General features: G+C 46.2%; 2 protein-coding genes across 11 annotated transcripts in view; one reads left to right on the top strand and one right to left on the bottom strand.

The window, feature by feature from the left end:
• Positions 1-43: 43 nt before the first annotated feature.
• On the top strand, positions 44-24,799 carry TSTD2 (thiosulfate sulfurtransferase like domain containing 2). 8 transcript variants are annotated; one of them, XM_084784484.1, is made up of 10 exons: positions 44-160; positions 2,676-2,880; positions 7,662-7,915; positions 9,945-10,065; positions 14,204-14,329; positions 15,109-15,214; positions 18,371-18,489; positions 18,913-19,071; positions 19,639-19,777; positions 22,898-24,799. In XM_084784484.1, the coding sequence occupies exons 2-10, from the start codon at positions 2,719-2,721 to the stop codon at positions 23,128-23,130; spliced, it is 1,419 nt and encodes a 472-aa protein (XP_084640610.1). In that variant the 5' UTR covers positions 44-160; positions 2,676-2,718; the 3' UTR covers positions 23,131-24,799. The 8 variants fall into 8 exon arrangements, with proteins under 8 accessions (XP_084640610.1, XP_084640605.1, XP_084640606.1 ...); XM_084784479.1 differs by having other exon boundaries at positions 46-160; positions 7,605-7,915; XM_084784480.1 differs by having other exon boundaries at positions 64-160; positions 2,679-2,880; positions 7,605-7,915.
• TMOD1 (tropomodulin 1) overlaps positions 24,022-25,932 on the bottom strand; it is a 73,989-nt gene continuing 72,078 nt past the window's right edge. For all 3 annotated transcript variants that reach the window (XM_084784610.1, XM_084784612.1, XM_084784611.1), the window contains one exon: positions 24,022-25,565. In XM_084784610.1, the coding sequence (XP_084640736.1) occupies positions 25,501-25,565 (65 nt within the window). In that variant the 3' untranslated portion in view covers positions 24,022-25,500. The remainder of the gene's footprint in view (positions 25,566-25,932) is intronic.

The raw sequence follows: 25,932 nt of genomic DNA, 5'->3' as shown, positions 1-25,932 counted from the left end.
GCGGCCCCTGCGCCGACGGCTTTGGAGACTTCCGGAGCGCGGTGACGTCCCAGGGGCCTCCTGCGCACGCGCGCGCCGGGGTGGCGGGGGGCGTGTGCTCGAGGGCGGGGAGCAGCGCCAAGTTGGTGAAGGGAGACCGTGGAAGGCCTAGGATCGGCGGGTAGGTGTTCTCACTCTCGCTGCCCGGCCGTAGCCGCCTCGGGAATGGAGAGCGAGCCACTCCCCAGCGGTAGGGAAGACAGCCCAGCCCGGCCGTGCGGGCCTATGGTCGTCCTACCGCTCACCTCTCCCAGCTGATGGACGCCGCAGAGCCGGATCGATCTGGTTCTAGTTGTTCTTCAGTCCCTCTGCACGTGTACAGTATGTGGGCGCCCTCTTCCCCGAAGTCTTTGATAGGCACCAAAGTGCCTTGTCCATGGGCCGGCCGAAACTTTCCCTTCAGTTCTTACCTTCAGTAGTACCTGTTTCAGTAAATGGCCGTTTCCGTCGTTTGTTTAATCTATGAGTTTAGGGAGGAGCCATTAGATCCTTCACTTCCTGTGTCACAGTTTCTTCACAAACACTGCCTGCTGCTGTACTTTCAGAGCAAATCCATAATCAAATTTATTTACCGTGCTTAAGATTCTTCACGGATTTAGAAAAAAAAAAAAAGTCTTACGTGTTTGTGCCTGGGTGTACGGACACCGTGCGTGCTGGAACCCATAGAGACCAAAAGAGGGCATCAGATCCCCTGCAGCAGGAGTTTCAGACACTTGTGGGGTGCGCAGAGGGCGTGTGTGTGTGTGGGGGGGGATGTACTGAACCCCAGATCCTCTACAAGAGCAGTAAGCGCTCTCAACCACTGAGCTCTACTTTTCTTTTCTTTTCTTTTTAAGAATATCTTTTACCTCATTTCATCTCTTCATACGTGTAAGCAACCCATCTCTCCGGGAATTTCCATTGCAAACTCCAAACTATGGCTTCCTGGGTTCTGTCCCCGTATCTGTGTGCGAAGCGCCGTGTTCTTCTGAGAAGTCTAGCTTGCTCACATGTTAGGAGTCAAGACTTAATATTGTTTCCTTTACGTGATGGTCTCTGCTGAGAAATCTACATGGCTGACCTCGGTACCTGCAGAGTTATTGCTGTGACTCTGCAGCTCTTGCTTTACTTCACTCAACAAGTACTGTGTTGATTTAGTCAGTGTTTGTCACCTTCTGTTCCCGAACGGTCAGGATACTGAGGCTGGGCGGTGAAAGTGGAGCCTTTGCTGGCTTGGAGACAAGCCCTAACTGACGCTCTCAGGAGTGGCCACAGGCGCCATAGTCTGCCCTGATAGCAGAGAGAGAGTGGTACAAATTGAGATCAGCAGGGCACGGATAGATTATCTGAGTAGGTTAAGACTTTGAAAAAAGTAATTCAGGCACAAAAAGCAGGGGGGGGGGGGCGTTTACTAGGGTGAATGTGAGTGTGGTTCAAAGTGGATTGCTGACTTTAAAAGGAAGGCAAAGCTTAGGGTCTGGTAGGATGGAACAACATTCTGGAAGTAGAGGCAAGGGGAAATATCAAATTCAAGATTACCAGGAGTTCAAGGCCAGCCTCAACTGCATATCGAGACCTACTCTCAGAAAACTTAATTTAACGATAGAGGTTGGCAAGGTGGCTCATCAGTTAGGCGCCTGCCACACATGCCTGACAACATGAGTTTGATCCCTGGAGCCAGTATAAATGTGGAAGGAGACACCTGGCAGGCACCCAGGTGTAAGTAGACACAGAAATAAATAAAATGTAACAAAAGAAAACAGTATATTGGCTACAGTTTATCCATTGGGCACAAGCAATTTTGACACATGCCAACACTCTAGGGAGGCAGAGGCAGGTGGATCTCTGTCAGCTTAACACCATCCTGGTCTACAAAGCAAGTCCAGGAAAGCCAAGATTACACAGAGAAGCCCTGTCTTGAAAACAACAACAACAACAACAACAAAATTGAAATGTTGGCTCTGAGATTTGAGAACAAAAGAAACAAAGTAACACTGGGGTAGGTTGACTTGGGATGTACATAGTGCTCGGCTAAGATCTTTCTCCTGTGTTTTTTGCATGACTTGCTTACTAATTCATGTTTCTTTGAAAATGCTATTGCCTCCGAAAGGCTTTTTTTATCCCTTTGTGTATAAAGAGCTCTTTCAACTCCCCCTTACTCGGCTTATTTTTCTTTGGAATATTAAACAAATTAAAACCTGGGGCTGGAGAGATGGCTCAGTGGTTAAAAGTGCCGCCTGCTCTTCCAAAGGTCCTGAGTTCAATTCCCCGCAACCACATGGTGGTTCACAACCATCTGTAATGTGATCTGATGCCTTCTTCTGGCAAGCAGGTAGGTGTACATGCAGACAGAGCACTGAATACATAATAATCAATAAATAAATCTTTAAAAAATATTTTTAAACCTGACTTTAAAAAAATCAACTCACTGGCACATCCTCCCCACTAGATTGTAAACTCCTGAGGGGCCAGCCTTTTTCGTGTTGATTTGTGTGTAGGAGAGTGCTTGGCTGAGCATAGTTGTCACATAAATACTATGGAGTGTGTGGGCGAATGAATGCATAGCCTGGGCTAGGAGGCTAGTGGCCATCTGCACGAGTCACTGGCTTCATATTTTCTTCATTAGCATTGCATTCTCTCTCCTGCTTCTGTCTCAGAAGACCCTTGACTGAGAAGAGCCTGCCCCACCCAGCAAACCAGATGCCGTCTTCTTCTGCACCAGATGAAGATGGTCTGGAGACCTATGTTTTAAAGTTTTCTGATCTGGATTTAAAAGAATCAAATCTTATTCACCCCAGCAACAGCCTCAAAGTGGAGTTAGATGGCAGAACAAAGAAGAAATACTCCTTTGCAAAGAAAAAGGTAAAAAACTGCTGCCGCGTCTTCATGCTCATTGTACATAAAGTTAACGGAGCACATACAGAAGTAGTTATTGAGCCTGCCTTCCTCCTCACAGTGAATCTAGCCTCGCATCATGTAGTCTTGGAACAGTTGTGGGGAAGTATGTGAGGATGCTAGGTCCTAGACAGGAAGGTCAGACTTACTTCCTCCGCTGTAGAAAGAGTTTCCAGAAGTCGGAGCTATAGTGGAGGGAGAAGGACAGGGAATGGGGCAGCAGACGTCTGCTGAGGCTGGTACTGAACCTGCTGCTGGGGGGAAGAGTTCAGCCAGCTCAGTGCTTTGAAGACAGGACAGAGCACGGCAGGATGTGGCAGAGTTCCTAAGAGCTCTGTGATTGGGCTACAGAGGGGTGGTAGTGATGCCATGTATCTTCTTTGTTGTTGAAACCATTGACTGAAACTCTGAGGCTTATGGGCAGGAAAATGGCTGCTGAGGAGATATAGCTTTCTCACCTTCAGCCCATGAGCCTCTTGGAGAGCCTCTTTTTCGCTCCATGTCAGTGAAGAATAAATGTCTAACTTCTCAGCTGCCACCTCCTGTCAACCTCATACAGATTTCCTTGAAAATGAAATTCAGAGGTTACGAAAGTCCTTTACCAGTATTATTTTACAATAATTTCAAACTTAGAGAAAAGTTACAAGAATTTTATAAGCGACCCACATGCTGGCCTTACCTAGAGGTTCTGTTCATACACACCACTGCCTTGAGAGCAGGAGACTCACTTGGTTACAGAGAAGCAGCTGGTTACAGCGCCCACTTCCTAGTGGTCTGTGTACTGGGGCTACAGGCGTGTACCAACTGTGTCTGCCTTGCTCTTTGAACTAGAACATTAAATTTTTGCTCTCATAACCATAACATTTTTGAAAATTACAAATAAGGTTTTTTGTTTTTAAGATGGACCCTCAGTTTGATTTTGACTTGTATTTCCTTACGTGAGATTCTGAGTTAGTTTGCTTTCTTTAGAAATACTATCTTGGAAGAAATGCTATGTTCATCTTGCCACATTCTTTTAGGCACTCCACAGTGTTAATTCTCCTCACACTGACGGTGTTCATTTTGGATAATTGGTGGGAATTGTCTGCTAGGTTTCCTCACTGTAAAGTCTCCTTTTTCCCATTTAATTCGACTGTGGTTGGGAAGGAAGTAATAGTGCCGTATTCTTTTCCTCTTGCCTCGTATGAAGGACCAGCCATAAGAAACACTAAAAAGGCCCAGCAAGTCATTTTAAACTCCCTGTGCCCTGCCCGGAATGCTGTGTATCAGCCATGCACAAGGAGGGCCCATCAGCAGTGCGCTTCCGTCTGACACAGCCTCACAGCGCGTGGGTGGGGAGGCTCCACTCGAGTTGTTCTGTAACTTCCAAGTGTGCACCATGGTGTATGCCCTTCCCCGTTAGGATAGAGTTTACAATTTTAAAAAGAGAAAACCGACAATGCGTATAAATGGACAAATCAGAAAAAGTAGGAACAGATTCATCTTTGGTACTAAGAAAAAATATGCAAATAAAGTAGCATTTACATTGCTTTTTGGGGGGTCCATTTTTTAAAATAGTGACAATAAAAAAATTAAATAGCAATAAGACTTAGGCTGTTCATACTTTTCTGGGAGTCACAAGTATAGTTTCCAACTTCATGCTTTTTGGTTCACTATTTTCCTTCTAGACACGTACCCTGAGTGGATAGGTGAAGAAAGCAGCATAAGCCCACGCTGCAGGCACTGAGCGCAGCCTCGGTGTGCTGCAGCTGGTAATTAGTCACGAAAATTTTGTGTTGATTTTTTTTTAACAATGGTCATAAATAATTTTAATGAAAACAATGTGATACTCAGCTGTACTTGCCACTTTGCCCAGTTGCTGGGAAGGGAGGAGATGCAAAGAGAAGTCCCAACAGCACTGCAGCCAGTTTCCCGGGGACAGCAGGACACTGAGGCATGTCTTCCGTTCCTTCCCAGTGTAGCTAAGGCGTCACCAAGGCTACACTGCATCAGCTGGGTCTAGCCAGCGCTTTCACTTATGGTGTCAGAAACAGTTTTTCATGAAAAGCTTCATAGAAGCTCGAAAACTACTTAATTGCTCATGGTAAGTAGTGCTCCATGGTTTACCATTTCCTTTTTGACAATAACTGACAGTTTACTTGCAACGTTTTACTAATATTTACCTGTAATTCAAATCCTTCCTTCAGAATAGTTCCTAAAAATGGCTTAAAACATTTGAATATTTTTGAAGTTCTTGATATCGTTGTTAGTCAGTAGTGTCCCAGAAAGAGAATATGTACTCCTTTGATAGTATGTTTTGTTATTTGTTATGTTTTACCCATCATAGCATCAAATCATCATATAGAAGACTTTATATATAGGTAATAATTATGTCATAGAAACGTATTACTGGAGTAATACAATTATAAATAACTGTGTGATATATTGAACGATGTCAGTGTTATAGGCAAAAGTTAGAGAACTTTAAAGAGATTTCAGCTTGTTTTCTAACTTGAGTAGGTTGTTCAGAAAAAGGCCTTGTCAATAGGCAACCTTTGAAGATGTAAAGAAGGACAGAGCACAGGGCTGCTGGAGGGAGGAGCATGCAGTGCAAAGGCTGTGGTGTAAGGAAGGCTGCGTGCCGTGTGTGAGCCACAGCCAAGCGGTGAAACAGGAAGGAGCAGGAGCAGCAGAAGGAACTAGAGTGGGGTCTTCTTAGAGAACAGGAAGAGATAGATATCATTCCATAGCTAATGGAGCTTTGATTTACTGGTGCTGGTTGTGGTTGTTGTTGTTGTTGTTGTTGTTGTTGTTGTTGTTGTTGTGAGGCAGGGTTTCTCTGTGTGTAGTTCTGGCAATTGTGTAACTCATTCTGTGGACCAGGCTAGCCTTGAACTCAGATCAATGTGTTCATGCCCAACTTGATCTCGATTTAAAAGAAGCATTTTGGCTGAGTGGAAAACAAATGATAAGTATGGAAAGAGGGAGTCTAAAAAGCTATTATAATAATCCAAGGAGGAACGGTGGTGGCTTGGATCATTGTAGTGGTCGAAATGGAGGTGATGAAAAGTGGTTAGATTCTGGGTGTGTTTGGACATAGAGTTGATAGATTGGAAGAAAAGACTTGAAAATGTTCTGGGTTGGTTGTTTGTTTTTTGAGGCAGAGTCTCACTGTGCAGCTCTAGCTGTCCTGGAACTCACTCTATAGACCAGGCTGGCCTTGACATCACAGAGAACCATTTGCCTTTTCTGGGATTGCCTTTGTTTATTATAGTACATATGTGTTCTTGCTCATTAGTGTTGTAGAAATTCCTAACGTGTTAATTGTGGTGGCCAAGGCTACCGTAACAAATAGTCTCACACCTGCAGCAGATAGAGGACATTAGGAGTTTGGACTTGGGGCATGAGAGATGAGGTATCTCATTAACACACAAGCTGCAAGGTCCCAGGCTAATGTCACTTCTGCAGGACTCAGCACATTTCCAGAGTTCCCACTCCAGTAAAGCTAAAGAGGAAGAGAGCACAGAGGAGCACACATGGGAGGCTTTTATGGACCGGAAGTAGAATTGGAACGTCATTTCCATTGGAAAACAGTTGTACAGCCCTAATTGCAAAGGCTAGGAAATACAGTGACCCAGGAAGAAAGGAAAATGGATTTTGGTGGATGGAAAGTAGGAGGTTGTTACTTTAGAACAGGTGTGTCAGTTTCCTGAAGGGTCTTACCTGAATGGGGCTATAATTACATTATAAATGTTTGCTTTAAAGGGCGGGCATCTTTTCAGTTAGATAAGATTTTGGTGACTTACAAAAGAGTGTTGCAGACACTAAGCTGAGCATAGGCAAAGCTGGGAGGCAGGGATGTTCAAGTAACATTAAGGAACAGTGAGTAGACAGGTTCATTTGAACTAAGATTGTAAAAGAAATGGCTTGCAATGAGGCCGGAAGCTGATGGGAAACACGGAGGAGTGCATTATGACTCCTGTATTAGGTGAGGACATAATTCTAAGTATGCTGTTTAGCATTTATGTAATTCTTTGATTTGCTTTTTCCAAGTAGGAGTTTGGCATATACAGGATACATAACTTCCTCACATTTGTTTTCAAAGGTAAATAGCAGAGCCAATATTTACAACTAAGGGGAAAAGTGAAAATAAAAGATTTTCTATCTAGAAAGTATAAAAATAGCATTTAGTAGGAGTGCCACAGACTGATGTCAGGGAGGCTTCTGCAATGCCTTATGGGTGTTTAAAAGTGATTCAATAGAGCAGCAGTTCTCAACCTCTGGGTCGCGACCCCTTTGGGGTGTCCCAGCATTGGGAAGGTTGAGCACTACTGTGATAGAGAAAGTAGCATCCACCTCAGGGAATAGTGTGTACAAGCACACGAAGGTGGAAGCAGTAAGGTGTCTCTGTCCATGTCTGCGGCAAGTGCAGAAGAGTGTAGATGCTGACGGCTCACATTTGGAAGGCCCAGGCATGAAGCCTTGCCATACCCCACCAGTGTTAGTGAGAGTTGCTAGAAGCAATACACTGCCTTGAGCTGTTGGAATTCTTTGTAGACTGGCAGGGTGCCAAGCTAGACCCCCACCCCATAAACAATATAATGATATAGAAGAGCAGAGTGAAAGCTAATTACTCTAATCACTTGAAGAATTGTGTTACCCCTAAACCTAAGGTGTTAAACAATGGTGGTAATTTGAAATGTTAATTTCAGGCCTTTGCCCTTTTTGTCAAAACTAAAGAAGTTCCAGCACCTTCTTATGAATTTAAGGGAAACCAGTGGCGATGCTGTCAGCAGCTATTTGCAGACCAGACCAGCATCCACAGACATGTGGCAACACAGCATGCTGAAGATGTTTACCAGCAGACTGCTTCTATTCTAAAGCAGCTAACCGTGGCATTGAGTGCTTCACAGAGCCGTCCTTCCACAGACAAAGAGAGCCCTCCAAAAGACCATCTCACTCCTAGTCAGGAAGTATCTGCCTGGCTCCCTGATATAAGCCATTTTAGCCCTAATGAGCTGAGGTAAGGTTTCCTTCTGTATTTTGGTTTGCTTTTAAAATATTTTCCAGTCACGATGAGGTACTAGGTAACCCACTAAAATGGGCAAAATGAGAAATAGTTACCCTGGCAAGTACAGCTGACATGGTGAAACAACTGAAACACCCAGTCACTGCTAGTGAGAGTAGAAATGATCCCACCACTCTAGAAAAGGGGTTGACAGAGTCTTTTAAAATTCAGACATCTTCCCAGTGATCCCACTCCTGGGTATATAACCAACAGAAATAAACATGTGCCCACAAAAGCCTAAACACAAATGTTTGTGGCAGTTTTATTTATAATGACAAAATATTGGGAACAACCCATATTTTGTATGGGAGTTTGAATCCCCAGGACCCACATAAAGTCAGGCATGGTCGTGCTTAGGGGTAGTCCCAGTGCTCCCACAGCAAATGGGAGGCAGGGACAGTGTTCCCCAGACGCTCCCAGGCCAGCAAGTGTTGAGTACATGGCTGTGAAGAACAAGAGACCTTGCTCAAGCAAGGTGGAAGGTGAGGGCTAACACACGAGATTGTCCTCTGACTCCCACATAGACACTGGGACACCCAAGCATACCATATACTTACATACATGCATACATATGTACAAACACACAACACTCACACACACACTGATTTAAAAATGACAATAATTTAAAAAGACAAACTGGAAACAGCCATAGCAGGAAAACAAAAGAATGTATGCAGTCATGTGAGAACACTGTGTGCTGCTCGTCAGGATGGTGTGCACCTTTAATCCCAACACTTGGAAGGCAGAGGCAGATGGATGTCTGAGGTCCAGGCCAGCCTGGTCTGAAGAGGGAGCTCCAGGATGGTCAGGGCTACGCAGAGAAACAAAACAAACAAGCAACAGGGAATATTTGCAGTAAGAGCCATGGACAGCTAGTAACACAGGTGTGTGTGAGTGGCTTGTCAAATCTCTGTGCTGAGAGAACAGAAGCCCCACAGCAGAGTGTGTGCCTTGTGGTTGTGTGACTGGAGGGGAAAGCCCATCTGTAACGACAGGAAGCTTCCTTCTGAGGGTTTGAATGGGAACATACACTTGAATTTCATTTGTAAATTATACTTTGATTTAAAATGTCTAAGTAAGTGGAGTGGATAAGAATCAGACTTGTTTGGTCCAGGTACTGATGAATTCAGAAATGTGCATCCAGACAGACAAGTTATTCACCAGAATTATTGGAAAGGGCTTAGAGAGATGGCTCAGTGGCTGCTTTTTCAAAGGATGCAGGTTTGATTCCAGCACCCACACGGTGGCTCACAACTGCCTTGTAATTCCAGGGGACCTGATGCCCTCTTCTGGCCTCCATGGGCCCTGCATGCATGTAGTACACAGACATACATAGGCAAAACATCTATACACATAAAAATAGCAAATGCATAAAATGCTTTTTTAAAAAGATTATTGGGGAATACAATAGTCCATATACTGAACTTTCAGAATCCAACTTTTTCTTTGCTTTTAATTTTTTAAGTCTAGTGTCAAACTATATTACACTCTGGTCTCCTAAAGTACTGACGTCTTCTCAGTGGTTTAGCACTGCCACTTTGTGAGCATGCTGATATAGAAAGGTTTGTCTTGTGTAGATGATAATAACATGTCTCATACATAGGTAAGTGAATTATATGAAAAATGGAAGTAAAATGGTTCATGGCGGGCCAATCAAACCAGATACTGCCTTGTAATTGAGCATAAGCCACAGTAGGCTCAAATTTCCAGCTTGCCTGTAAAGTGGGGCTAATATCATCAGTCTCTTGGGCGTGCGTGGTAAGTGAGGACAGTACAGTAGATTTGCTTTTTGTAATGTAGGGAGTCTGGCTCAGATACTGTCTTGTGTAGAGAAAATAAGAAAAGTGCTCCTCTGTTAGGAGAGTGGTAACAGCAAAGGCGAGACTTGTTCCACCTTTGTGTTCTTCCAGTTCTACCTAGATACCCTGGGACCGTGGCCTCCTTGTGGCTTAGGTGCTCTTGCCCTCTGACTTCCCTTTTGTAGTGGCCAGGGCGACAAGGAAGGGGAGGTGCTCCTGTATTACTGCTACTGTGACTTGGAGGACCCTCACTGGATCTGTGCCTGGCAGACAGCTCTGTGCCATCACCTGCACCTTACAGGCAAGGTAAGCCCTGCACAGCCCCTTCGTGTCCTTAACCTTGGACTTCAGGAGCTGTGCTCTTTATAGACATGAAGGTTCTTGGAAGGAAGTCCTGCTTGTCAGTCTAGTAAAATACTAAACAGCTGTTGCTGTGTTGTAGACCAGGAGCCAGGCAACCTATAAATAGTAAATATTTCAGGCTTTGTTGAAAGAAATAAAGAAAGAAAGAAAGAAAGAAAGAAAGAAAGAAAGAAAGAGGTTACTCACTGCTGTTGTAGACTGAAAGCATTCATTCATGGTACATAAAGAGGCAGATATGGCTGGGTTCTGATCTGTCCCCCTTCCCTTCTCTGAGGCTGTTCCCTCCTTGGCATGCCTCATGCGCTCTCAGAGCTCTACTCCAGTGCTGTTTCCTCAGAAGTACAATGTGACATGTCCACACCACGCTCTGCCTTTGCTGATGCTTAAAGACTGTTACGACCTGAGAGTAGAGCCTCCTTCATAGTATACAGGCGCCTCATCAGGCAGGAGCCTTGTCCTAACTTATGCATTCTGAGTGTCCAGCATCCAGAATACACACAGCAAGCTGTAAAAGGCTTCTGTGCCCGCCCTTGCTCTCAATAATGACATGGAGATCTGTTAGAGCTTCAGGTGCTATAGCTGGGGAGATACTCAGCTATTTAAACACCTGCCTGTCCTACTGCCATGTGGCCCATTACCTGCCATCTCGCTCTTGCACCTGCTTCTTCATCTGTGTTCGAATGGCAGCTCTCCTCCCTCTGTCCCCACCTGGGACCCCTGTGTGGGCCCAGAAGTTCTACCTCCTCTCCTGCCCAGCTATTGGCTGTTCAACTCTTTATTTAACCAATCAGAAGGAGATGGAGAACAATGTTTACAACATACCAAGGCAGCAGGTGCTTCATAAAAATGACAGTGCCATAGTGCAGCCTATAATCAGATCTGCACCCACATAGAAATCAGCATTTGAATAACACAAGGATAATCTTTGCACGGTGCACAAAAACATCGCTCCAACAGCAGACACTCTTAAGGGTTGGAAACTGTTGAATAAAGGAAAGAAAGGCTGCATGTTCCTCAGGTGTCACGAGTAGTTTGTAAAGATTGAGGAAGCATATTCCCAGATGGTAACAGTCATCTCTGCATGAGAGGATGGCATTTATTTTTACAAACCGCCCTTTGTGGTTTATTCTTCATTTATATGGATGCATATTAAACAATATTCAAAATTTAAACCAAAAGGAAGTAAAGTAGGGACTTTTTGAGAACCCCATGGTTAAGTTCCCCAATGTCCCAGTTACTAATAAACCCATGGCCAATGCCACTTTGCACACCCATGTTGTTTGACAAGGGCTGTACCCTGTTCAGCTCTTCACCACACCCTTCCCTGCAGTATTCCTTGACTCCGTTTGCTTCTCTTTTCCGATGCCACTACCCTAGACCAAGCTGCTGCTCTGCCCTGTTGTCCATGTGGTAACCTCCAGTTTCCAGTCCCCAGCATTTAGTCATGTAGCAGCCATGACCTCATTAAGACAGGACCAGCAGCAGTGGGTGAAGCTCACCCCCTCAACACAGCCTGGGCTGCTGCAGGACCAGGGCCCTTGGCCTTCTGCACTCTGCATGCTCCAGCTTCCGTTTCTTGGGACCCACTAAGCCTTGTTTTGTGTGCCCATTTTTCTAGGCAGATTCTCTTCAGTGCTCACTCCCACACCCACTCTGATTCTCTAGTCTAATTTTACTGAAGCTTCAGTGCTCAATTTAATGACTCAGAGATTTCTCCTGACCTCCCATGAAAATTCTTTTTCCTCAGTGTATCCTCCAGGAGCACCTGTGATACTTTCATAGCACTTGTTTGTTTGAACTCTTAGCACATTGATCTCCTTTAGTCTGTGCCTGGGTGTGAGGGTGGAGGGGCCTTTTTGACAACTATACCTCTAATTCTTAGCTCATAGTTTTGAAAAAGGATTTACGGTCTGAATATATATCACCATTTCCATTCATTCAGTGAGCTTTCTCACTGTGAAAGATGTTTACACAAAATGTGCATAATTATGAAATCAGTCTAATCTTGGTTTAAAGCTAGATGTGATGGTACACACTTGTAATCTCAGCACTTAGGAGGCTGAGGCAGAAGGATTGCTGTAATTCCAAGAGCAGGCTAGGCTACATACAGAGAGAAAAAAGGATCTGTTGGTCAAGGAGGCATTTTCTTTTGGCCCAGCCTGTGGCACGCTAGCAGTGAGCAATTCTGTCCACCAGGTGGCAGCATCTTCCTGGTGCTCAGATCCAAATTTCCAGATTTCAAAGATGGCAAGTTTAGTGAGATACTTTAGTGCTGGGATTTGACATTATTGGTTCTTAGGCAAGGAAAAGGGGAACCCTAATGCTCCTTCCTGTACATCATATAACCTAAAGAAATTTGAGAGTGAGCTGTAGAGATGGCTTAACAGTTAAGAGCTCTATCTCTCAGCAGGTGCTCCACAGTGCTATTGCTTGTCCCAGTTCCTACTCACAAGGCCTTTTCTCCAAAGTGCATCTTTGGAGGGTTTGTTGAGAAGCTAGATATTGCTAGTCTGGTAAGTTTGGAGATGCCTCTGTAGGGCGTAGATGTGCATGGCATGTATTTGGCTTCTGAGATCAAAATAGTAAAGAACTTGCCTCACTATAGTCACATGAAAATGCACATTGACCATCTACTCAGTCAGATGGATTTCCTGACTGTGCTGCTCCCAAGCTATTCTTTCCATAGTCTCCTTTGGGTGATGGGTACGGTGGCCTATAGAACAGGTGCCCTGTGCTCACCGCTTCCCGCCTCACACCCAGAGCAGGCTCTCCTGGGCTGCAGCCTCTCTTTAATTTAATTGGTTTTACAGGACAGGGTTTCTCTGTGTAGCCCTGGCTGTCCTGGAACTCACTCAGTAGACCAGTCTGGCCTTCAACTCAGAGATTGGCCTGCCTCTGCCTTCCAAATGCTAGGATTAAAGGCATGCGCCACCACCGCAGCCCCAGTCCCGTTGACACCCCCATCTCCACATGCTGCAGCCCTCTTTCTCAAGGAGTCACTGGTACTGGTAGCTGGGATACTTAATCTCTGGGGTAACTACTCCTAGTCAGTTGGCTTGGCTTGTAGGATGAATCCTGTTGTTTAGTCATGCCCTAAGAGTTGGATAAAATGAAACAACAACTTAATGTCCTCTCTGGACACTGAAAATGTACAGCCATATACAGCTTTCAAATTTTTCTGCATTCATGTATGAATAGTGGTAACAATTCAGGCCCTTGAATTGAATCACTTCTCTTGGGAAGTTGTGTACTTCCTCAGCCAGCATTTTCTAGCACCTTGCTCTTGGGGTGGCTCCTTATAAAGCTGCTCCATCTTAAAGCTCACCTATAGGATTTTACTCTTATCAGGACACCCAACTGTGCAAGCCCCTGAGCAGGCCTAGCCCAGGCTCTCATGGTCCACCCCTAGTACAGCATTTCAAAAACAGTTTCAGATTAGAGGAACCAGAGAGCCTCAGATGTGGGTACATATTCACTTACACATGAGTGACCAAGTGACAGGCATTAAGGCAGACATGGGGTACTTCAGTGAGCAAAACACAGCTTGAATTCCAGCCCATTGTTTGGGATGATGGCTTTCTCTCAGCCTCTATGCAGAAGTGACATGCGCATTCCCACTGTCAGGTAAATTCCCTTTTCAGGACTCGGGTAAAGTCTCTTCAGTGGGCTTTTTTATTTTTATTTTTAATCCACTTTTGGCATTGTTGTTCCTATGTAAGCTCCTTGGGCTGCCTGTGGGGAAGTGGTGGAGCTCATTTTCTTCCCTGAGCCTCTGGAAGCTTCTATCTATAGCCTAGGTGTAGACTCATCTCAGGATCCCCTTTGACTACAGGGCCGCTGGAGCTTTGGAGCAAATGGGCTTTCCAGAGCTTGTTTGGCACAGATGGACAGAATTCCTCAGCTGGACAGTGGCCCATGCTGCTGCTGAGGGACATACATGCTCTGTCTTGTAATACTACGGTGGCCACAGCAGGGCCTCTGCTTTTCCTGTTATGTTCATTGACAGGAAAGGGGCCTTTAGTTTATCCTGGAAGGACACCAAGCTAAGACGGCATCTTCTCCTCCTTGTCTTGTATCTCAGATTCGGATCGCTACAGAAGGAATCAACGGGACTGTTGGAGGAAGCAAAGTGGCCACCAGACTCTACATGGAAGGCATGCTTTCTTGCCCATTGTTTAAGGGTTTCCTGTGTGAGGACGATTTTAAGGTAAGAGAATGGAAAATGAACAAAAGCTTGAGCAGTCTGCTTCTGTGGGGCATTGAAAAGTGCATGCAGAGCCAGACAAATCCCGTTCCCTTTGAGTTCCAAGCCAGGGCTGTAAAACAAGCGTACTTGTTGTCACTGTTTCCAAAGTGACCATGTCACTTGCATGTCAGTACCGTTCCTGGACCCTAGTCTCCCTTGCTCTAAGGACATTACACTTAAACAAGCTGGTATCTAAAAACTGGATGCTTTAACTGGTGAGGCTGTTTCCCAGATCTCTGTGGTGGAATATGGTTTTAATACGCTTGAAATTAAAGCTGACACCACCCAAGAATAAAGCTGTGGTTATTCCAGCTGAGGTGCTGTTTCTGAGTACTGTATGCTTTGTCCCAGTAAGTGGTGAGCTGGTGGGAACACCTGAGTGGTGAGCTGGTGGGAACACCTGAGTGGTAAGCTGGTGGGAACACCCAGTAATTCTCATGCCGGCCTCAGTGAAACACTAGCAGTCACTGCCCCCAAACAAAAGCTGGCATGTGATCGTATGTGAATCTCTCAATGGTGCCGAGTTACATGCACATAGCCATGCAAACACAATGTTCCTGCATATGGAAGAGGCACAGCAAACATTTATTAGCATGTTGAGTTGTCTGGAACATTCTAGACCATAATTTTATCTCCTCTAATTTGAGATTTAAAAGTTCAGCTGTCACACTATAAAACAGAGCACTTGTCTTTATGTGGCAGAGGGACAAGTAAACTCTGTCTTGTTTCTCCTTGGCTAGAGCAGCAAAGGAGGGGCTCACTGCTTCCCAGAACTACGAGTCGGGGTGTTTGAAGAGATCGTGCCTATGGGGATCAGTCCCCGTCAGGTGTCCTACAAGAACCACGGTATGTTTATGTTTTAAGGATTGTGCTTTTTAAACATAAAGATAAAGCATAATAGACAAATAAGACCGAACTAGATTGAGTCTTCTCTTTAAAATAGCCATAGGGATGCTAACTCTTCAACCATCCAGCACTTAGCCTGGCTTCCGTGGTGCTTGTAGTAACTAAAAGCTCACCTTTAGACCCATAGCAATTTTGAGACAGGGTTTCCCTGTGTAGCCTTGGCTGTTCTGGACTTGCTTTGTAGATCAGATTGGCCTCGGAATCACAGAGATCTACCTGCTCTGCCTCCCGAGTGCTGGGATTACAGGTGTGCCCCACCGTGCCAGCTAGCATATTTTTCTTGGTGATGGTTTGGCAAGAAGTTGTTTCCTCTTTCTAGAGAGAGCATTTTGAAAGCAGTGTGGTTATTACTTGCAAATAGTTCATCAGCAGATCATGAGCTATCATGGGCTTCTGCCGCAGCAAGCAAGTGGCTTTCAAAACCAAAGCAGTGTTCTAGAACATTGAATCCCTGCTGCTCTGTGGTTACTATAGATGACTGAGAGACATTTGTTTGGTGGGGCTTTCTGGTTTTATTTTACTTTTTCCCATGAAAATTTGCAAACATTGACTAGAGTACAGAGACTAACAGAGTGAACTGCCACATGCTTGCCACACAGCCTCAGCAGCTCCACATTCATGGCAGCTACATGTAACTGTCCCCATGTCTACACAATTTAGCAATGATTACTTAATAAGTATCTTGTCAGTGTATTCCAAGTTGTGTAATGATTTCTTAAGTTTCCATTAAGATTAAATAAGAGGGTCTGGGAAGATGGGTAAAGCACCTGTCACTCAAGTATGGCACCTGAGTTCCATTCCACAGAGCCCATGTAAAACTGGACATATTAGTGTACACTGCAGTCCCAGTGTTCTGCTGTGAGACAGGGAGCAGAGACAGGAGGCTGCAGAGGCTCACAGGCCAGCTAGCAAACAGGAGTCCCTTGCAAGCAAGATACAGGGTGAGCACTGATACCTGAGCTTGTCTCTGACCTCCACACAAATAAAAAACTAGATTTAAATAAGATCCCTTTAACAAGGAAAAAAAAAAGCGTCTGCGCTTGTACATTCAGCACCCTCCCCTACTGCAGACTGGCTTTCAAGGACTTCAGTGATTTGCGTGTAGAGTTTCTCAGAACCTGGAGGGCGATCCTCAGGTAACTATAGCTCTTGGAGTTTCACCTCTCAACTACAGATGAGGGTTTCAAAACGTACACTTCCTCATAAGTCTTGGGGGACGGGGCTTGTGAACTGCAGCGAGCATGTGGAAGTCAGGGTAACTCGTGAGGCCCAGCTCTCCCTCCACCATGGGGTTCTGGGGAACAAGTGCAGATCATGAGGCTTGGGGCCATATTCCTTTTCCTGCTGAGCCATCCTTGCTGGCTGTGCCAAGCAGTTTTGAAGGCACTCAGTCATTTGTCTGTGAGTGCCTTAGTCTTGGCCCAGTGCTAGTTACACAGCAGCAGTCCTCTGCTCACGTGTCTCCCCTAGACTGCTATTTAGATTGAAAGTTGTGCTGTCTAGCAGAAATACCGGAGCCACATAACATGATTTTTCAATTTCTAGTGTAAATAGAAATTAGCTTGCATAACATGATTAATGTGGTATGCCCAAAGCATGTCCTTATGTAACGAGTACAAAAACTATTATCAAAAGGAGTCGTTTACTTTTTCATGCAGGATCTATGTCACACTGTCGCCTTCTTCAAAGTACATTCAGATAGTTGTCAGTCACAGGTGACTAGCAACATCTGTGCTAGGCAGCTCTGGGACAGAGCCTTGATCACATCAGGTTCGGTCCCTTTCTTTGCCTCCACTCTTATGACAGCTTCCTAGGTCGTACAGTCTTTTCGCAAGGAGTGAGGCGATGTCTGCCTCCAAGGCATTCATTTTTGATTGGTAGATATCAAAAACAAGGCCAAGAGTCAAGCTGGAGGGAAAGGGGTAAGATACAAGCAACTTAGAAATAGGCTAGTGCATGAAGAAATAGGACCCAGGCAGGGCCGTGTCTGTTTGGTGTTCCCATTTAGCAGGAGGCTGACAGCAGCCGTCCTTGGTGTGTCAGGACACTGCTTGGGAGCTGTGGGGAGGACGGCCTGCAAGAAGAGCGCAGCAGTAACACAGCGGCAGAGAACAAGCTTGGCTCCCTGAGGTCCCTGCAGGGGGAAGGCAAAGAGAGCACTCACGCTTCTCGTCACAGTTCTGAGCGGCACTGTTTTGGGACCCATGTCATTATGTGACGCTGACCTGAATAACATCAGAGTTGGGAGCCTAGACTGTGCTCAGGGATCTCTTTTCTCTCCATGTTTGGAGAACTGTTGAGTGGTATTTTAGGGTCCATGCCCAGCAGAGTGAGCTCCCGTGGTGTCATAAAGCTCTGTCATGGATAACTGTGTCACCAGAGGCCCCACTCTGATGTGTGATTACCCCATAGTGCCAGGCTCACTCCAAGTTCTTCACAGTAAGATGTCTGAAAGTCAAGAGCAAAGACCCTTCAGGCTAGAGCCCTCTCTCTCAGCCCTCCTGCACTTGAATGCTCATCTCCATCTGTTTTCTTTCCAGTCAGATAGGTTTTTTTCTCTCACTTTTTTTTCATATTTGCTTGCATTGTTGCCCTACCTACCCTTTTCTCTCCTCCGTGTCCACAGATTTAGATGCATCTTCTTACCCGTGTAGCAAACACACGTTTGCTCAGACTACCTGGGTCTTATCTTGCAGTTTGTGCTTAACTTTCTTACTTGATGCTCTGAAGGCTGTAGTGAATCCTGGACACACGAAGCTCCTTTGTGCACACTGGTAGTAGGACACTGTCCATTTCCTGACTCATGTGCACACAGTGGACTCATACTCCAGATAAATCCTTAAGTATCTGGTTTAAGAAACATCGCTGCTTTCTGAACTGCTGGGACTCTGGTCTCAGGTTAGAGTAAGAAGGCGGCAATGCCTGGGTGCGGAGATTCCTTATCCTGGTCACGGTGCTGTCATTCCCGCCTGCTGTAATTGTGAGAAGAGGGCTCGATGGCAGGGAGCAAGCCAGCACGTCAGTCAGGCTAGCACAGTGGTGATGGCACTTCCATTTTGCATTTTGTCTTAATGTAAAGGTCTGGCTTTGTTTTAGGAACTCATTTATCCCCTGGTGAATTCCATAAAGAAATAGAAAAGCTTTTATCACAGGCAAGTCAGGAACAAGGTGACACCATCCTACTGGACTGCAGAAACTTCTATGAAAGCAAAATAGTGAGTAAGAGCAAGAACTGAGTGGCATGGGATGGTGGGCGGGCCTTACACAGCACAGTGCATTTCCCATGTGAACCTTTAACCACATCAGTTTCCTTCTGGTACCAGCAGCACAGGCAAAACCTAAGTCCTGAACTCAGGTCTGTTGGGAAACACAGGCTAAAGACACATTAGCACATAAAAGGGTTTTGCTTTCCATGAACCTACCTTGGCCTGTGAAAGCTGCCACTGTAACCTCGACCACAGTACTGAGGGATTCTAAGAAAGGGAGCCCACATCCTCAGCTCTTGAGGTTAAAGGGTGAGAATGGGATGTGAACCTCAGGTAGCAGTCTCTTTGCCAAGGTGGGGGTTGTTATCCAGAAAAGGCTGGGCTCCCAACAGGTACATTTTCTAATCCTTTCCTTCTGTCCCTATGTTGTAGGGACGATTCCAGGGCTGCTTAGCACCAGACATCAGGAAATTCAGTTACTTCCCTAGCTACATTGACAGAAACCTTGACATCTTCAGGCGGAAGAGGGTGCTGATGTACTGCACTGGGGGCATCCGCTGCGAGCGGGCTTCTGCCTACCTCAGAGCCAAGGTGAGCCACCACAGGCCCAGCACACGGGGAAGACCGCTCCACCTCCACCACCAGCCCTCACTCCCGCCCCCTCACCCCGCTCACCCCTAGCCTGCTGAGGGATTTCTTTTTCCCTGGTACAGCTCCACCATGGGGTTTGTAAGCCTAAAGCCTGAGCTTCTTAAGTCTCCAGCACTTAGCAGTCTTGAAGACGCATCAAGCACAAAAGAGCAAGCTTAGCTGAGCGGCCCCCTTTCCTAATCCTTGTGCTTGATCCTGAGGAGAGCAGACTCGGTAGCTTACATGTCCCGGCACATGCCTTCCTATATTTAGGGGGTAGCAAAAATAGTTAGGCTTCCCAGGGCCTTAGAGGGTGAGGCCTGCTCACTGTCATCACCAAGCCTGCAGCAGGCAAGGGCTGGCAGGTGGTTCCTTGACCCTTTGGTCAGCATTTTCCACACCCTGCAGGGGCCTTTGGGAGCCGCTGGATGATGGGCACAGGCGATGGACGCTCCACTTGGGCTCATCACCATGGGACTGCTTCTCAATCTCTGTTTCTTTCTACATGTTGATCTTTCCCACCCCCAGGGAGTGTGTAAGGAAGTGTTTCAGCTCAAGGGAGGCATCCACAAGTACCTGGAAGAGTTTCCTGATGGTTTTTACAAAGGGAAGCTGTTTGTTTTTGATGAGCGGTTTGCCCTGGCCTACAACAGTTCTGTGGTATCAGGTAGGTCAGCCCAGGTCCAGAGTCCACATTATTGCACATCAGAATCATCCACCATCCTAGACCCCCTGTCCAGGGAACTGTCAGGACACTTGAGCATGGCGTGGAGAAGTGAAGGTCGCTGTGCTACCATTTTGTTTCCCAGCAGCTGGAGACGCAGGAATGAAGCAGGTGTCAGGTGGTGCTGGCCATGCCATATACTGGTGGACAAGTCCTCTAAAATGGTCATAACCCCACCTGCCTTGCTACCTAGAGGTGGAAAGATGGGCTAAGTCAGGGCCTTAGTCTAGAGTTAGTATATAGAATTCAGGTGTTCTGAGAATTTGAGTGAGAAAATAGGTAAATCTTCATTTTCAGTAACTTATAACAAAAATGAAACTTCTCCATCAACCGTGAATGCAGACAGTGGACCAGTTGTGCCAGATGTTCTGGACCTCTGTCTCTAGTAGAATTCCCAGATCTGCCATATCCACTGCTATTCTGTAGGTAGCTCAGATGCTGTCATGCTCATCCCAGTCTCACACAGGGCATGGTTGCCCCTCCCCCTAACTCTTGTATTTAATGTGTTAGCAAATAACATCAAACACTTTAAAAGATATTTTGCTATTTTGTATTTCTATATAATTGGTTCCCTTTGGAGCACTGTGCATTTGGTTTTATTCATTTAAAATTGCTTCCATAGACAAGTCTGGAGTTATTGTCAGGCAGCAAATATCCATGGCAAGAGTCAGCAGAGGTGGCCTGTGGGCACGTGCGCACCTGAGGTCTAATCAGGAAAGCACAGCAGCTGCTTGTAAATGTTGTTTTTATTTCCTCAGATGAGAGCTGACCCAGCTGTGCACACACCTGGCTTGGGCTGAGCCTAGAGGATTTCTCTTTTTGTTCTAGCTGTCCCTTGGCCTAGGCTGGAAGCTCCGAGCCCCCGTACAGTCTAATCTTCTGCAAACGCAAATCTTGAAAGCTTCAGCTTCCAGCCTCTGACCTAGGCCTAGAATGTGTCAGCTTTCCTGCTGAATAAACTCATCCTTTCTAGCACCTTCTGAACACCTCCTGTCTGGTTCAGCTCAGCTCTTCTGGCCCAAGCTCCTCTCCAAGCTGACTGACTCAATCTGGCTTCTCTAGAATTCGTACTGAATTGTTCTCCTTGGCCTCAAACTAACTCTGACCATGTGTTCTCATCTAGTTCCTTCTCATTCTCTCTGCAGCCTGGCTCTGGAAATTTCCCTGTAAAACCCACACATCTCCTCGTCCTCCACTACTGCAGCTCTCCCTGCACAGCTCTTAAGTGGCCTCCTTCCTGTGCTGTTCTTGTGAGAGTTGGGTGTGTGCTGTCTCTGACTCATTCTGTCAGATCTTTCTCTGATTCATCACTTTGTCTGCTTTGAAACATGTCACTTTCAAACATTGCTGCTTCCTTCTATAAACTAATCTTGCTTTCATTGTTTGGGACTAAAGGACGTGTGCCAAGGGCATGTCTATATTCCAGCCAGATCATACTGGAATCCAGAGTGTGTCTGCATATCACGCAGACCTAGAGGGTCTTCAGATGTGATCCCTGGCGAAAGCAGCCACCTTGCTGGATTACCAGCAGCTGCTAGTATACTCTGAACCAAAAGCTGGTCCTCTTTTATATGAGGAAAGTCATCCTCATCAGTCGAGCTGCAGTTTCAGGAGGGACACACATGGAGCCATGAGGGTGGAAAGGGACACCTGCTTAGACAGCCAGATCAGCCGAATCAGCCCTGGTGATTGGTGGCATGACAAGTGCGGTCAGAGACTGGAAGAGCTGGGACAGGGCCATGCCAGTGGCTGGTGCAGCCAGCTGATAGTTTGCCTGCCTCACGGAAGGGTCTTGTGGATAGACAGGAAAAGGAGAGACAGAACCCAGAAGATGAAGTACCCTGGATACTATAGTTCAGCAGCTACAGTTTTTAGAACCTTATGAATACAGACCTCTTAGTAAGATCTGCTCATCTTTTCTGATCTTTGTTTTAAAAAAAGATTACTTATCTACATATGTGTTCATGTACATTCTACAACATACATGTGGAGGTCATAGGCTAACGTACAGAAGTTGCTTGTCTGCTTCCATCAAACTCAGGCCACCATTCTTTCAGCAATTGCCTTTCTCCACTGAGTCACCTTTCCTGCCTGCCTTTCTTTTTTTCAGGATGGTCTAGTATTTGTCTTACTTAAAACTTCAGATCTATTTGTAGCAAGGTATAATATAAATTATAAGTAGAAAACAAATTAGGATTTTTATAGTGGAAATAATTGCAGGACATGAGTGCCTGCATGTGATCGTGAGGTGAGGCTCAGAGGTAGCATAGCACAGCCAAGCAAGGGATTCTGGTGTTTTCCAAGGTGATTGGAAGTTGGCTAGGAAATGCAGGCTGGTCAGGTGTCCTGGCAGTGGCTTCTGGTGGTGGTCTGGTGTGGGAAGTTGTACATTATATGAATTGGATGTAATGTGGGATTGCCTGTATTCAGGTATGTCATCCTGGGAAGGGAGATTATCTCGGAGAGGGACCATGTAACAGTGGGTAATGAGCTGGTTCCAGAAGCACTCAGGAGAAAGAGATATACCAGTATTCTGCATGGAAAGAAGAAAGTGGCTCAGTGAAGGTCAGTCAGAACATAGTTCCCAGAAGCAGCCTCTCCACAGTCTACTCCCCGCAGTAAAGGGCATGTTGCCTTCTTAGAAGACAGGAACAGTATTTTCTTTTAATCTTATTGTTTCTATTTTTGAGACAGGGTCTCACTGTCTCAGCATGTAGCCAAGGCTGGCCTTGAACTTGCAATCTTCCTGTCTTAGTCTCTCCCAAGTGTTAAGGTTATAGTTGGTACCACCATGCCTGACTTGGAAATGTTCCCTTGGACCAGAAGAATATATTAGATTCTAGTGAACTAAAGGTTGTTTAAGGAATTGGAAAAGTACATGCCTCGTGTGTGTGTGTGTGTGTGTGTGTGTGTGTGTGAGTGAGAGAGAGAGAGAGAGAGAGAGAGAGAGAGAGAGAGAGAGAGAGAGAGAGAGAGAGAGAGAGAGAGAGAGAGAGACTGTCTGTCTGTCTGTGTAGAGGCAAGGGAGAGGAGAGAGACTTAATAAGTCCTTTTCTTCCCTAGAATGTTCATACTGTGGAGCCCCGTGGGACCAGTATAAACTCTGTTCTACTCCGCAATGCCGCCAGCTTGTTCTGACCTGTTCTGCCTGTCACGGACAAGGATTCACAGCCTGCTGTGTCATGTGTCAAGACAAAGGGGGCGAGCAGGCTTCAGGCCCCTCCCAGGGCAGTTTTAAAGAAGAGTGTGAGTGTACAGCCCGGAGGCCACGCATCCCACAGGAGCAGCGTGCCTGATGCCCTGGGAGCCTGGAGCAGGGCCTGGGGCTGGGGAGGCCGAGTGGCATCTTCTGCATCCCCAGTAGAGGCGTAAGTGGCCATGTGCAGATACAAATTGGGAGCATCCATGTTGGTCACTCCCACCACAGCAGGTGGCCACAGGCAAAGGGGACAGGGAGTCCAGTGTCAGCTACCTAATTTACCCGTTTTGATTCAGAAGGAGCTGGAGCCTGGAGAAGAGTGACCCATGTGAGATCCTGAAGATGCTGAGGGGTGGAACTTGGGGCTGAGCCCTGTCTGTCTTCTCCGCTGTGCAGCAGAGTAGTAGTCCTGTCTTTCTTTGTCCGCAAACCCTTTTATCCTGGCAACAAAAATAGGAAAGTTGGGCCCTGGGTGTGGACTCTTCACAAAAGTAGCAGCCATCTTCCCCTGCCTCAGCCTCCTCTCTAACTGCCTGAGGCAATGTGTAATCTGGGCCCTGACCACCCTCTGCTTTGAAGAATTTACTGAATCAGCCTAAGCTGTCCTTTCTGTGTGATCATGACACTGCGAGTTGGTAGAGACCAAGCGGCCTAAAGTGTCTACAGTGTTTACACTCTGTCCCTTCACAGAACACGCCGCTCCTAGCCCACTAACAGCCCTTCCTGCAGAGCTGTGCGTAAGGAGGTGGCCCTATCGTCACTGACTTCATTTCTTTGAAAGATGTCCCCCTAGCAGCCCTGCATTACCCAGCATTCCCTCTCTCTGCTTCTAAGTGTTCTTAGGGATCCAGATGAATAGCAGGCTTCCTGTCAGCACCTGGAACACAAGGCGCTTTTCTTAGTGAGGTCATTCGTCATGGTAGCCATCCAGCCTTTTGGCCTTCAGGCGCAAGTTCCTATCACAAGATTCTTAGGAAGCACACAGAGCCACACATAGACCAATGGCTTTAATATTATTTTGTAGTTTCCAGTGGGGCAGAATGCAGCTGCAATTGTGTTTCAAGGAGAAGCTGAGTGGGGCTGGCTGTCCCTGCAGCTTGGTGCCACTCCTGGGCCGGTGTGCAGCCTCAGTGGACACTCCATAGTGGTGAGGCCCTGATGCCACTTCTAGTCACCCTGTAGTGTCCACAGCGTTACAGTTCCACGTGCAGGACTTTCCCTTAAGTCAGAAGCCCCTGGGCTATGCTCAGCAGCTTTTGAGCCTTGTCCTTACTGTATTATTGCTGGATCCCTAAGGAAAATAACTCCCCAAAGCAACAAACAAAACACTAGTTTACCTGGCACTGTGGTCTACTAAAAGGCACAAAAAGAGTGTGTTTTAACATCTTACTGGCTCCCATGGTGTTAAAAACAGGATCCTGTGGGACCCCAAAGTTAGGTTTCTGGGTAATCACTTGTGTCATTTGGCCAGGATCTCCTAATTCCTTACCATTGGGAGGTTGTGCACTGCTGTCTTTCAGAGGCTTCAGTTGTAGATGAGAGAGAGCTCTGTGTAATCTGATTTATCTCATGAGTGACCAGGCAGTCACTTGGTATCTATAAGCAGTGCCATGCTAGGTACCACAGCCATGGGGTACCGGAAGTTCACCTGGTGGTGTTGATCTCACATAAGCTGTTTGTCCACTGTGGTATAGGAAGGTGTTTTCATGCGGCTGTTATGTTCTCATCCATCATGGAGTTGGCATTCAATAAAGAGTGATTCTGACCGCAGTGAGTTCACCCCAGGTGTTCACAGAGTTCACTTAGAAATATGGCTGAGCCTGGGCTGCTGGGTTTGAGACTTGAAATTTCACCATTGCCTTTTCCTCCTTTCTCTTACCTGCCAGAAGGAATCCTGTGTCTCTCTTACTCTTAGAAGAGTCTGTAGCTTGTCTTTCATTTTTTTGGGTAGGTGGGGTGGGGGTGATCCTGGAATCAATTTGGCAGCTTTAATCTTGAGGTTAAAGTTTCAAGTGAGATTGAAAAATCATGATTATCTGTTCTTTTTACTGAGTTGCTATGATCCAATCTGTAATAAAGTGTTTCATAACTCTTCCAAACTAAATGGGATGAGTGCTCTGTGTTGATGCGTTCCATGTTGTAAATGCACCTAAACACCAAAGTGTGGTCACCAAGGGGACCCCCAGGCTGTTAACTGCCATGGTCATGCTATCTGCAGCAAGATAGACCAGTTTGAGGGCTTCTTCACTTTTAAATAATTACCAGATTTAACTTCTGTGACTAAAAAACTTCACATTAACCATACTTTATAAAAGGTCCAACTACAGTCACTAGTTAACCTAAACCTTAGTGCACAAAGAACTGAACCACAAGAGTCCACGCCAGCGTTTGTTTGATGGTCTCCATTGGGGAACACAGATGATCAGCAGAACATGTCCAGTTCACAGGCGTGGCTTCCCTTTGCACACTAGACGCCGCTGCGGCACTTGGGAATAATAGGCCCCGTCAGGTCTGCGAGCCTCCTCTTCCTCACTGCAAAGGAGTAAGAGCTGTGAGCCAGCTGTCTCTGCCAGTCCACATGGTCAGAGTCTGCTTTTCTCGCACAGTAACAAGAAGGCTGTAAAGTCTGTCCCTGGTTACTAGTGAGGTCTGTGGTACGGTGGACACAGCCTCACATCTCTTCTAAGTGGCTGACCAGACTGTCCTCTCTTCCCTCCCTTCCACTCACCCTCCCTCCCTCCCTCCCTCCCTCCTTCTCTCCCTCCCTCTGTCTCTCTCTCTCTCCTCTGTCTCTGTGTCTCTGTCTTTCTCCCTCCCTCCCTCCCTCCCTCCCTCCCTCTCTCTCTCTCTCTCTCTCTCTCTCTCACACACACACACACACACACACACACACACACAC

This window comes from Acomys minous (genome assembly GCF_964271855.1).
Source record: "Acomys minous genome assembly, chromosome: 1".
NCBI classification, from domain to species: domain Eukaryota; kingdom Metazoa; phylum Chordata; class Mammalia; order Rodentia; family Muridae; genus Acomys; species Acomys minous.
Note: the sequence above shows the minus strand (reverse complement) of the source record. Positions and strands in the feature narration are given on the sequence as shown.

Excerpts from the sequence above, each read along its gene's own strand:
- TSTD2 (XM_084784479.1), top strand. The coding sequence starts at position 2,719 with ATGCCGTCTTCTTCTGCACCAGATGAAGATGGTCTGGAGACCTATGTT. Across the intron at positions 2,881-7,604 it reads ACTCCTTTGCAAAGAAAAAG|GCCTTTGCCCTTTTTGTCAA; the intron begins GTAAAAAACTGC and ends TGTTAATTTCAG. Across the intron at positions 19,072-19,638 it reads CTGCCTACCTCAGAGCCAAG|GGAGTGTGTAAGGAAGTGTT; the intron begins GTGAGCCACCAC and ends TCCCACCCCCAG.